The following is an 11,091-nucleotide window of genomic DNA, read 5'->3' on the forward strand; positions in this document are numbered from 1 at the left end:
GGAGCAGAGCCCCCCACCCCCAACCCAGGGACTTTCACCCACAGACCTCAGTGTCACCCAGAGGAGGCCACTGTGGCCCCATCAAGAGCTCCGAGTCCCAGCAGAAGGGAGGTCCGTGCCAAACAGATTTTCAGGCAAAGAGCAGGTGCGCACCCAATATAATCAACGACACCCCGAAAGCGTGGGAGTCGGGCCGGTTCAAAGGGCACGGGCGGATCATTATTCTTGGTGAACAAATGCCCCAGTGATTTAGAGACACCCAGAATTTGGGGGCTGTGCTGAGAATTGCACGTCCTTCGGCTCCGTGTTGGAAGGTCACTGCACGATGACCAACCTTCCTTGCTGGCTGGCTTTGCACCGCACCTGCCCGGGACGGGACACCGGCAGGACGGGGCCTTTACTCCAGACTCCGTGCGCAACTGCCTGTCGGTGCACACACACAGACCCCTAGTTCCCGCCTGTGACCCTCCCCTGAGCCCAGCATCTGCAAGGAACCACGGAGGACGCAGCTTAAACCACAGAAATGTATTCTTCCAAAGCTCTGCAGGCCGGAAGCCCCCCAGCAAGGCGCGGGCAGGGACGGGGGCGGTAGGGCAAACTAGGCCCACTCCCAAGCTAGCGGGCAACGTTCATTCCCAATTCCTATCTCCCCCAAATGCAGAACTGAGCTGGAAGGATAACACGGGAACTAAGTAGCCCCGCTCACATTCTCCACACCCCCCCAAACTTGGACACAGAGTAGGAGTCCGCGTCCAGGACCCTGGCATTCACATCCTGCCTGCTTGCCTGCACGCCGTCAGTCCCCAGACCTTTCCAGAACTCGCTGGCAAGCGGGGGTCGCTGGCCGAGGCCTGCCGGAGGCTCCCCGTGCCCAGGCCCAGCCAGGAGGAATCATCCCCTCCCCTCCTGCACCCCAGTCTCCGGGGTGCCCGCCCGGAGGCGGCCGGACCCCGGAAAACCTGTTTCCGAGATCAATTCCCGGAGGCCCCCGGGCGCCTGCGGATCGAGCGGGTTGGGGCGGGGCGCGGCCTTGCTCCCCGGAGGGCTCAGCTGGGGACACGGTCCTGTGCGCCCGGCCCGCGCGCGGCCATGGGACCCAGGGCTCGGAGGGGACGCGCCGCGCCCGCTGCCAGGTGCTCGGGGCCCGGGGACGCGGCCACTTGGGACGGAGATGGGGGCGCTGGGGGAGGGGTTGCACCTGGGCGAGCGCGAGTCCGGGGCCGGCCGGGCGGGCCGGGCGGGGGTGCGCCTCCAAAACCCAGCTGGAGGCCCCTCCCGCCGACTGTCGGCTGCTGGACCCGAGAGCCAGCCTTATTGGGGGGTGGGGGGAGGCCACAGGACGCGGGGAGGGGAGGGGAGGGGCCTCGAGAGGCAAGGGAACACCCGGAGGGTCCTCACAGACCACGCCCCGGCAGAGCGCGGCCGGCCGTGCCCCCACCCCCACTGCCTGGGACACCCCCCTGGGCCCCGAGTACCCCCCTTCCCCCGCCAAAGCCCTCTCCTACCCCCGGAGCGCGGCCTTGTCCCCAAATGGCAGAGACCGGTCCCACCTACCCCCCCTTGGGTCTCTTACCCCCCCAACAGCCGGGCGGCGTCCCCACGGAGCACAGCCCCTTGGCCCCCCAGGCCACGGCCCATCCCCCACCCTGTTCCGTCCCCGCCCCCCACCCCAGCACGGCGGAACCCTCCCCCCTCGGACACACGTCCGGTCCAAACCCCAGTCCCCGCCCCCCTCAGGGCGCCGCTTCCTCCTTCCTGCTCGGTCCCGCCCCGTCCCCAGCCCGCGCGCAGGCGTCTGTCCCCACCCCCAACGCGACACAGGCCCAGTCCTCCCGGGTCCCCAGCCCGCGCGCACCCGTGTCCCCACCCCCAGCACGACACAGGCCCAGTCCTCCCGGGTCCCCAGCCCGCGCGCACCCGTGTCCCCACGACCAGCGCGACACAGGCCCAGTCCTCCCGGGTCCCCAGCCCGCGCGCTACCGTGTGTCCCCCCCGCCCCCCCACCACCACCACGCCGCCCTCGAAGACGCGCCGGGCCCGCCCCTTCCCTGCTCCGCCTGCGCCCGGTCGCGCTCCCTCTGTCCGCTTGTTCCCTCCCCGGACTGCGGGCGCACCGGAGCGCAATGGAGGGACCAGACAGCCCTGGGGGCCCTGCCGGGGACCCCGGCGCACGCTCCAGCTGCCAGCCAGGAGCCAGGAATGGGGATCAGGGCGCCCCCGGTCCCCAGGCGCCCCCTCGGTTCTGGGGCGGGATCCGCGTCGGGGACGCTCCAGGTCCCTTCCACGCGGGGTCAGCGGTGCGTCCCGGCCTCCCCGGCGCCATGCGCTACAAGTCCGTGTTGTAACTACTGGGTCTCATCATCTCCCTGTCGCGCCTGGGGTGCTTTTAATCCCACATGCTGCCTTTTGAAATGTAAGTTGCCCCGGCTGCCTAGACCCTCTCCCTCCTGCGGGGTCGCTTGTGGGACGCCTGGCGCACCCGAGCCCACTTGGCACCCTGAAAGGCTGAAGGCGAGGCCCTGAACGCAAGTCCTTTAGAAAGAACCTCACAGAAGTGGCCTCATTACCAAGGGGTCGGCAGGACGGGCCTGGGTTAATTCACCGGAAGAAACCTCACTCGGGCAGACCCTAACTTTCACAACCAGACCCCAGTGGGTTCAAGTGTTCTGGGGATGGGTGTTACAAAGCAAGGCAGCGGGAGGAAAGGAACCCAGGACCCGGGTACAGGCCCTTGGGGTGAATCCTAATTTGGTGGAGATGCTCGAGCCCCCCCAGCAGCGTGCTTTGAAATGTCACTCCCCTAACCTTCCCAGTCCCAACCCCTAATTTTCCCCTTTTGTTTCTGTCTCCAGGGACTCTTGGTGGGTTCTACTCAGTCTCAGTTTGCTTCTGAGGACTTCGGGGTTCCAAGCAGCAAATGCCTCTAAACCCAATATTCTACTGATAATGGCAGATGATCTTGGCATTGGGGATCTTGGTTGCTATGGAAACAATACCCTGAGGTACCCAGTCCAGCTGTTGTGTTTGCCTGTGTGGTGGGGGGTGTATTTGGCCAAATGATGCGTTTAACATCTGCCTATAGTGGTGATTCCTTAGAGCATCAGATCTGAACACTGAAAAATTGCTTTTACATAGGGAAGCAGGATCCCAAACTTTTCAAACAACACAGCACTCGGGTGAGTGGGTGTATTCCTACCCTAGGGCTGCCTCCTTCCTAAAGGAGGAATCTTAGGCAACAGGACTGTATTCTCTCTCCATCCGGGAGACCAGGACTGCTGAGATCCAGGCAGGACAGGGCTGTGGAGACCCAGGCAAGGCAGGACCGCTGAGATCCAGGCAGGGCAGGGCTGCTGAGATCCAGGCAGGGCAGGGCCACTGAGATCCAGAAGGGGTAGGACCACTGAAATCCAGGCAGGGCAGGAACCCTGAGATCCAGGCAAGGCAGGGCCACTGAGATCCAGGCAGGGCAAGACCACAGATATCCGGGAGGGGCAGGACCACTGAGATTCAAGGGGGCAGGATCACACTCTCTCTTGAGGCTGCAGGGGAGGGTCCTTCCTGCCTCTTCCAGCTTCTGGGGCTCCAGGCATCCCTGGGCTCGTGGCTGCCTCCCTCCCGTCTCTGCCTCCACCTTCACGCGGCTTCTCTGTGTCTGTGTCTCTCTTCTGACTCTTACAAGGACACCTGTCATTGGATTCAGGGCCCACCCTCATCCAGGATGAGCTCATCTCAGATCCTTAACTAGTTACATCTCTCAAGTCCCCACTCCGGGGTAAATTCCTATTCACAAATAAATACTGGGGGATTAGGACTGTGCCGATCTGCCCCGGGGCTGTGGTTCATCCACCGCAGGGAGCTTAGTGCGTATTCAGGGTGTGCGTGCTCCCAGGGGCACGTTTGCCTGCTTGGCTCCGTGCAGAAGGACAAAAGGGAAGAAAGCATCTCACTCCTTCTGTGAGCATTTCCTTTAGGATGCCCCCCCCCCCCCCCCCCCGCAGATTCACACACGTCCGCCTTGCAGTAGGTGCCCACCTTAGGGCTGACCTACACAGACCGGGGCCACCCTCTTTCCCAGCGGCCTGTCCACACCAGGAGAAACCCTTGTGTCCATGCTGCTTCTTTCCCACGCGGAGCCTGCGCAGGGCGGACGATTCAGCCACCGAACGTGGGCAATTCATCGTCTTCTGGATCTTCAGAGATGGGCATCCATCGACACAAACCAGTTTAGGACAATTTTATGCCCCCAGGGAACCCTTTGCTTTCTCTTAACCATCGCCCCCCTCTCCTGTGATGGACTGAATCATGGCCCCCGGAATTCATGCGATGCATCCCTAACCCCTCGGGACCTTCTGTAGCCTTCGGGTTTGGGGCTCAGAAAACCGCCATGAAGAAATTGGTCGGTTCAGTCCGTTAAGCATCCGACTCTTGATTGTGGCTCAGGTGGTCATCTCACAGTTGGTGAGTTCGAGTCTTGCGTTGGACTCCTCCATTGCTTACACACTCTCTCTCTCTCAAAATGAATAAACTTAAAAATATATTTAAAAAAAAAAGAAAGTAATTAACAAAAGTACCCAGACCCTGGGATTGCCTGGCCATTCCCACCCCTAGGAGCAGCACCTTTGATTTTTAGCCCACAAAGATGTTCTCTTGCAGACGTGGGGGCCGTGCCCCTCCAGGTCCGTCTGTATGAAATGTGGGCTCCAACTCACGGACTGTGAGATCATGACCTGAGCTGAAATCAAGAGTTGGGCGCTGAACCAATGGAGCCATCCCGGCGCCCCTAGAAGACTTAACTTTTGTGTAAGAACCACACGATTTAGAGAAACTGTCATTGGGTTCATGGCGACGTGGTTCCATTCCTTCACTTCATCGTTCAGTGATTTGCGACGAAATCCCTCCAACCCATCTGACACATAGGCCATTCTCCCTCCGGTAGTAAATCAGCCCCATATCATTCTTTCCAGCCGCCTCGGCGTTCGGTGCGTATGTCTAAATACACTAGAAGATGCTCGCGTTCTAAATCAGGGGTCAGCTACACAGCACTCTGGTACCTTGTGTGGGCCACACCGGATCTGTGTTTCACACCCTCCCTTCTTCCCTTTTCATTTTTTCTAACTCGTGACACATCTTAAAAAGTTCTTAGCTCCACGGGGACCCCTAAGAACAGAGCTAGGGCCAGATTTGGCCATAGTGTGCTGACCTTTGTTCCAAACCATGAAACCCCGAAGTATCTCTGATGGACGGAGCAGACCTTGAGGACCCCGTAGAGAGGTGCGTCCAGACTCACTTCTGCTTGTTTGAAACACCGGTTCTCCCTCGCTGCGTACAGGACACTCAGTGGTGGCAACGCAATATCCCAGACGCTTGGCCTCGTGAGAAAAGGACGTTGAGAACCCACGAGGTGTGTAATGAGTGTGTAGGCACTGAGGGGGTACAGGAGGTCAGGACAGAAGAGGGAGTCCCAGGACTGGCTCTGTGACCCCAACCCGGCTTCGGAATGCCTAGTTAAAAGAAAAAGGATGTATAAAAAATGAAAGGCATTTGAGAATAATACTGTAAGACTATATTTGGCAATCAACATATATATATATATATTTGGCAATATATGTGTGTGTGTGTATACACATACACACACACACACACACACACACACACATATAAGCATTTTTCCTGTTTTAAGGTTATCTTTTAACAAGTGAAGGAATGAGATTCTGCAGGAGAAGATTTCCATGCTGAAGTTGAAACCTGTAGTGTTTCACATTCTGTTCCACAACATAAAGACATGTGTAAGAGATAAATACTTGATAGAAAAGAGATAGACAGACAAATGATTGATGGATGGAAGGAAGGTTGGATGGATGGATGGATGGATGGATGGAAAATTGGTGGATGGTTGGATGGAGAGACTGAATAGCTGGCTGGCTGGCTGGATGTGATGGATGGATGGATGGATGGATGGACAGACTGAATGGCTGGCTGGCTGGATGTGATAGACGGATGTATGGATGGATGGATGGACAGATGGATGGATGGATGGAGGGATGGATGGGTGGGTGGATACATGGATGGATGGATGGAAGGAAAGGTGGATGGAGGGAGGGAGAGATGTTATGGGATTCTGGAGTGATGGTGGGGTCCGGAGCCAATGGCTAACAAAGAATTCTTGAGACATCTTTGGTGCAAAAATGTGATTTTATTAAAGCACAGGACAGGACCCACAGAAAGAGCTGTACTGGGGTTGTGAAGAGTGACTGGTTATATACTATGGAGTTGGGGGAGGTAAAAGCAGAAGGGAGGCCTCCAGAAGGACTTTGGTATGCTAAAGAGGACTCCTAAGATAGCTGAGACCTTGCTATTGTCAAGTTAAGGTGGTTTTTCCTCTAGTAAGGCGTTAACATTAGGAGGTAGGGGTTTCCTGGAGAAATGTTCTACTCTGTACTTACCTCAAGTATCTGTCAATGGGCTGTAGGTTATAAGGAAATTTCATTATATCTACCATTTCCTTCTTGCCTTTGTTCCCTACATCGTGATGGAGGGGAGGGTGATATTGGGGCTCCAGGAAACAGTCTATAGGGTTCTGGAGATGAGGCTATTGATAGGGTTGCCTTTTTCTTGTAATGTACTAAGACATTTTTAAACTGATCAAGACTCCTGTCTTGCATGACTGTGATCTCGATCAGTTAACCATTTGTTTTCTTTCCTTTACTTTGTTTTTGAGCATCAAGGGGTGCCTGAGGAATGTCACACATGTCCCACCTGGGCAGGGAGCTGTGTGCCGAGTCTCAGTTCGCCTTATGCTCCCTCATCAGGTGGATAGAAGGATGGATGGATGGATGGATGGATGGAAAATTGGTGGATGGTTGGATAGATGGATGGAAAGATAGATGAAGGATGGACAGATAAATGATACATAAATTTGTAGATAATAGATACATAGTTGGACTTTGGGATATCAAACTGGAGAGAACTTTTTGTCAACTGTGAAAAATAGGTCATCGCTAACAAAATTATATTTAATTGGTAGAATCCTATAAGCCCCTTGCAAATCGTGTTCATAGCTGAGCCAAAAAAAAAAAAAAAAAAAGAAAAGAAAAGTAAATTTCTACAATTGGGTTATTGAAAACAACCAGCATGAGTACAGAATGGGTGCTTTTTAACAACAACAGTTATATCTCAGTTGATTGCAATTAAAATATGAGTCAAAGCAGTCAGAACTATCTTGAATGACATTGACACAGCTGTTCTTTGGAAACAGAGGCTGGGCAGGGCCCCAGCAGTTGCCCTGAGGAGCAGGTGTCTGAGCTTCCCCTTTGGTTTCTGGGCAGGCAGGGAGGGCCTGGAAGTCACAGCTGATGGAGCTCAGGTATCAGCTTACACACAAGAGGGTGAGGGGCACTCCCTGCCTTCCAACAGGAACAAAGCGATCAGGAAAAAGGCTGCCACGGTCACAAAGTGGATGGGTGATTGTAAACTGTCGCGACCGGTGCGACAAACACCGAGGTCAGGGTCCTGAGGGTAGGGGAATGCAAGAAAAAAAGAGAGAAGAGAAAGTGTGGGAACAGGAGGGTCCCCTGGGCTGATGGCCCAAGTGACGGCTTTATTGTTGCTATACACAATCTTTTATATCCAGACTCTTATGGGTCAGGCCGTTCTAAGAATAAACAGGTTTCACATAATCGCTGCCAACCAAAACATTTAGTTCTGTGTTTCTTGTGCATTTTCTAGACGGGTCACAAGACCTTGTTGATAAGATTGCTAGCAAAACACAATTCCCATGTTTGTTTCTATCTGACTCGGGGTAGAAAAAGGGAGGTAGCATTACTGCCAACACCTGCAGCCCACGGGCTTCAGGAATTAACTCTCTCAGCCTTGACAAGGCTTTCGTATGCCCTTGAAAGTGGGGAATGGGAGGGGGAACCACCGGGTTGGCTTGAGTCAACGGGGAACGTTGCTCAACCCGGTCTCAGCCTGGCACCGGGGCCCGGTCCCCCATAGTAAACAATCAGAAAATCCATGACTCATACCAGATGTGACCCCCGATATCTAAGATGCTTGAGTCACAATGCCCAGTACGGCACACTCTGGATTTTTTTTTTTAAGTCAAACGGATTTGGCATTAAGCCCTCCTTTGGCACTTTCTAGCTCCATGACCAAGGGTGAGGGGTTCAACCTGCAGATGTTGCTTGTCTCCTCGCAAACGGGGAGATCGCTCCATTGGCCGAGAAATCGCCAGGGCTAAAGATAACACAGGGTGTCTCAAAATGCAGCTTTTCGCTGTAATGACCCCTAAAATTACTACACCAACTCAGAAGTTTACACCTTAACAACGAACATCTTTTGAAAACGATCCTCTTGCCCGTTACCTTTATGCTTCACTGGCCTTGAGGGTTTTGACGAATACATTTAATTTTTCATGTTTTTTTTTTTTCAGACAACATGTACCATGTTCAATCAAAGGGACCGAAACAAAAACAAAAGTAAAACTAAAAATGTGTTCTTCAAAAGGTGAAACACCATTCGAGTTAGAAAGAAAGGTACTTAGTGCAGCATTCAGAGGATGGTCTCGGTGGTGGTCTTGATTCGCCTCACGTTCTTGAAGCTGAAAACCCACACTAGGACTTTGGGACGCCCACCAACTCACAGAGGTCCTTCAGTTGACCTCTTGTTCCTTCACAGCTCATCTTGTTTCTATCCTCTGTCCATGCAACCCATGGACACGGACCCTCTGGGACACCTGGAACCCCCCACTAGCAAGCAGTCAGTGTCACAGGGCTTGGGGTGTGCCTTATGTACAAGAAAATAGCGCCCATTAGTGCCATGACTCAGCCCGGGGCTGCCCATTCCCCCTCAACAAAGCCACAGTCACTTCAGCCTGCTCCTCCTGCAGCACTGGGTGAACAGGGAACTTTAAGGCTCTTCTCCCCTGTAGATAATGGTTTTGGACCACACTCGACTCCCAGAATCCTCCACCAATACTCTTAATCTCAGCTAGGAAGCCCTCCACCCATGCCTCCAATACTGTCCAAAGATCCCTTTCACCTTGAGGTCATTGGCTTTTGGACCACTTGCCCATAAGGAAGTTTTAGGTATTGGCTTTTGCAGATTCTATTCCAGCCAGTGGCCTTGGTCTTCCTGTCGTCCTCTCTCTCTCTCTAATCCACTTGCTCTCTGCTATTTATAACCCATCCGCACAAAAACTTGGTGGTCTAGGCAGGAAAGGGGCACTTTGTCCCCATTCGATTGGGAAGACCATTTCCTGTATGTAGAACAGAGCATGCTCACAGAACAGCAATGGGTATCAGGGGAAGCTTGTTCCTGACCCCCAAGACCCTCTGGTGACGCAGTGGGCTCAGATGTTGGATATACAGGCAGTGGGTTGGGCTCCAGCTGAGGACCCCAGGGCAAGGGCCCCGCATCTTTTATAGCAAGCAGTACTCAATGCATGTGCTCATGCTGGTTGTTTTGGGGGTGGGTCCATCTGCCTCTGCAAGACACCATATGTAATTACTTCTAAAACCTATAGAAATGCACTCTGCCAGTACCTTCCAGTGCATGGATCCCCATAAGCTGAATGCATGTCCCCGTCCTGACAGTGATTGTCTGTGTGGTTTGCTCAGGACACCCAATATCGACCGGCTTGCAGAGGAAGGCATGAGGCTCACCCAGCACTTGGCGGCCGCCCCCCTGTGCACCCCGAGCAGATCTTCCTTCCTCACGGGGAGGCACTCCTTCAGATCAGGTCGGTGTTGTTGGGACAATCGAGAAAGGGGTATGTCTACCTACCGCCACTCATTTCTCATCTTCAATATTATTAGCAATGCTTGAGATCCAGGGGAAACGGTGCAAATATAATCTGCAGAGGCATCACCTTGTAATTACATGAAGAATACTGTGTTTTATATAGTCATGCAATGATTGGGTCGACTGGGAATTCCAAGGCTGAAACTCTCCAAGGGTAGTTGACTATGTTTGACATTGTGTTTAGTTGTCTAAATATTTTAGTCAATCTTGACGTGCAGTCATGATTTCAGACAGGCTCTGGGTGAGTGTATAGGGGCTGAATGAGGGTCTCCAAAGATCCCACATTGTAATTCCCAGAAGTGACGAATGTTCCTTTATATGGCAAAGGGGACTTTGGAGATAGGATTAAATCAAGGATCTTGAGATGGGAAAGTTATCTTAGATTATCCAGGTGTCCAGTGTCATGACAAAGGTCCTCATAAGGGGGAAGCAAGATGGTCAGGGTCAGAAAAGGACAAGGAAGAGGTTGGTGTGATGAACTTCAAGGATGTAGGAAGGGGCCATGATTTGATTCTCAGTGTCTGCTTAAGCTAAATGCATGCGTACCCTGTGACCCAGCAGTTCCTGAGTATGTGCCCAATATGGACACACAGGCATGTTCCACAAAAGATGGAATGAGAACGTTCACAGCAGCACTGTTTGTAAGATGCAAACACGGAGACAGTTCATCAGCAGAAGAGTGGGTTAATAACCTGGTATATTCACGTATTGGAATATTGTTGTATTGGGCTGTTTGAGATGCCACATGGAACGCCACAGGTGTGGCAGCCTCAACAACAGAGATGAATTTTCTCACCAGTCCTGGAGGCTGGGAGTCCAAGAAGCAGGTGGGGCTGAGGCTGGTTCCTCCTGAGGCCTCTCTTCTCAGCGTGCAGACACCATGTTCTCCCTGTGTCCTCATGTGGTCATCCCTCTGTGCGTGTCTGTGTTCTCATCTTCTTTTCTTAAAAGGACACCAGTCCTATGGGATCAGGGCCTACTCTACTGACTTCATTTTACCTCTTTAAGACCTTATCTTCAAACATAGTCACATTCTGTGTGGTTAGGGGTCGGCTAGAGGCTAGTAGCACCCACTTTCCCCACCAAATTGTGACAACCAAAAATACCTCCAGGCATTGCCAAGTATTCTCTGGGGGGTAGAATTGTCTTTGGTTGGGAAACACTGACATAGATCATGGAAAGATGATAGATAGATAGATAGATAGATAGATAGATAGATAGATAGACATGATGTATGGATGGGTGGATGGATGGATGGATGGATGGATTGATAGAATATATGTTGGGTGA

The 11,091-nt window shown here is 53.2% G+C and overlaps 1 protein-coding gene across 3 annotated transcripts in view; it reads left to right on the forward strand.

Moving 5' to 3' along the window:
- The first annotated feature begins 1,017 nt into the window (after window positions 1–1,017).
- The window catches only part of ARSD (arylsulfatase D), a 22,516-nt gene continuing 12,442 nt past the window's right edge, over window positions 1,018–11,091 (forward strand). The window contains exons 1-3 of one of the 3 annotated variants that reach the window (XM_040460167.1): window positions 1,018–1,133; window positions 2,853–3,002; window positions 9,618–9,739. In XM_040460167.1, coding sequence (XP_040316101.1) covers window positions 1,090–1,133; window positions 2,853–3,002; window positions 9,618–9,739 — 316 coding nt within the window. In that variant the 5' untranslated portion in view covers window positions 1,018–1,089. Of the gene's footprint in view, window positions 1,134–2,081; window positions 2,414–2,852; window positions 3,003–9,617; window positions 9,740–11,091 lie in introns of those variants that run through there. The other 2 variants (XM_040460168.1, XM_040460170.1) reach the window with 2 other exon arrangements.

The sequence above is a fragment of the Herpailurus yagouaroundi genome, unplaced genomic scaffold (genome assembly GCF_014898765.1).
Source record: "Herpailurus yagouaroundi ecotype Mexico unplaced genomic scaffold, PumYag 248, whole genome shotgun sequence".
Classification (NCBI taxonomy): domain Eukaryota; kingdom Metazoa; phylum Chordata; class Mammalia; order Carnivora; family Felidae; genus Herpailurus; species Herpailurus yagouaroundi.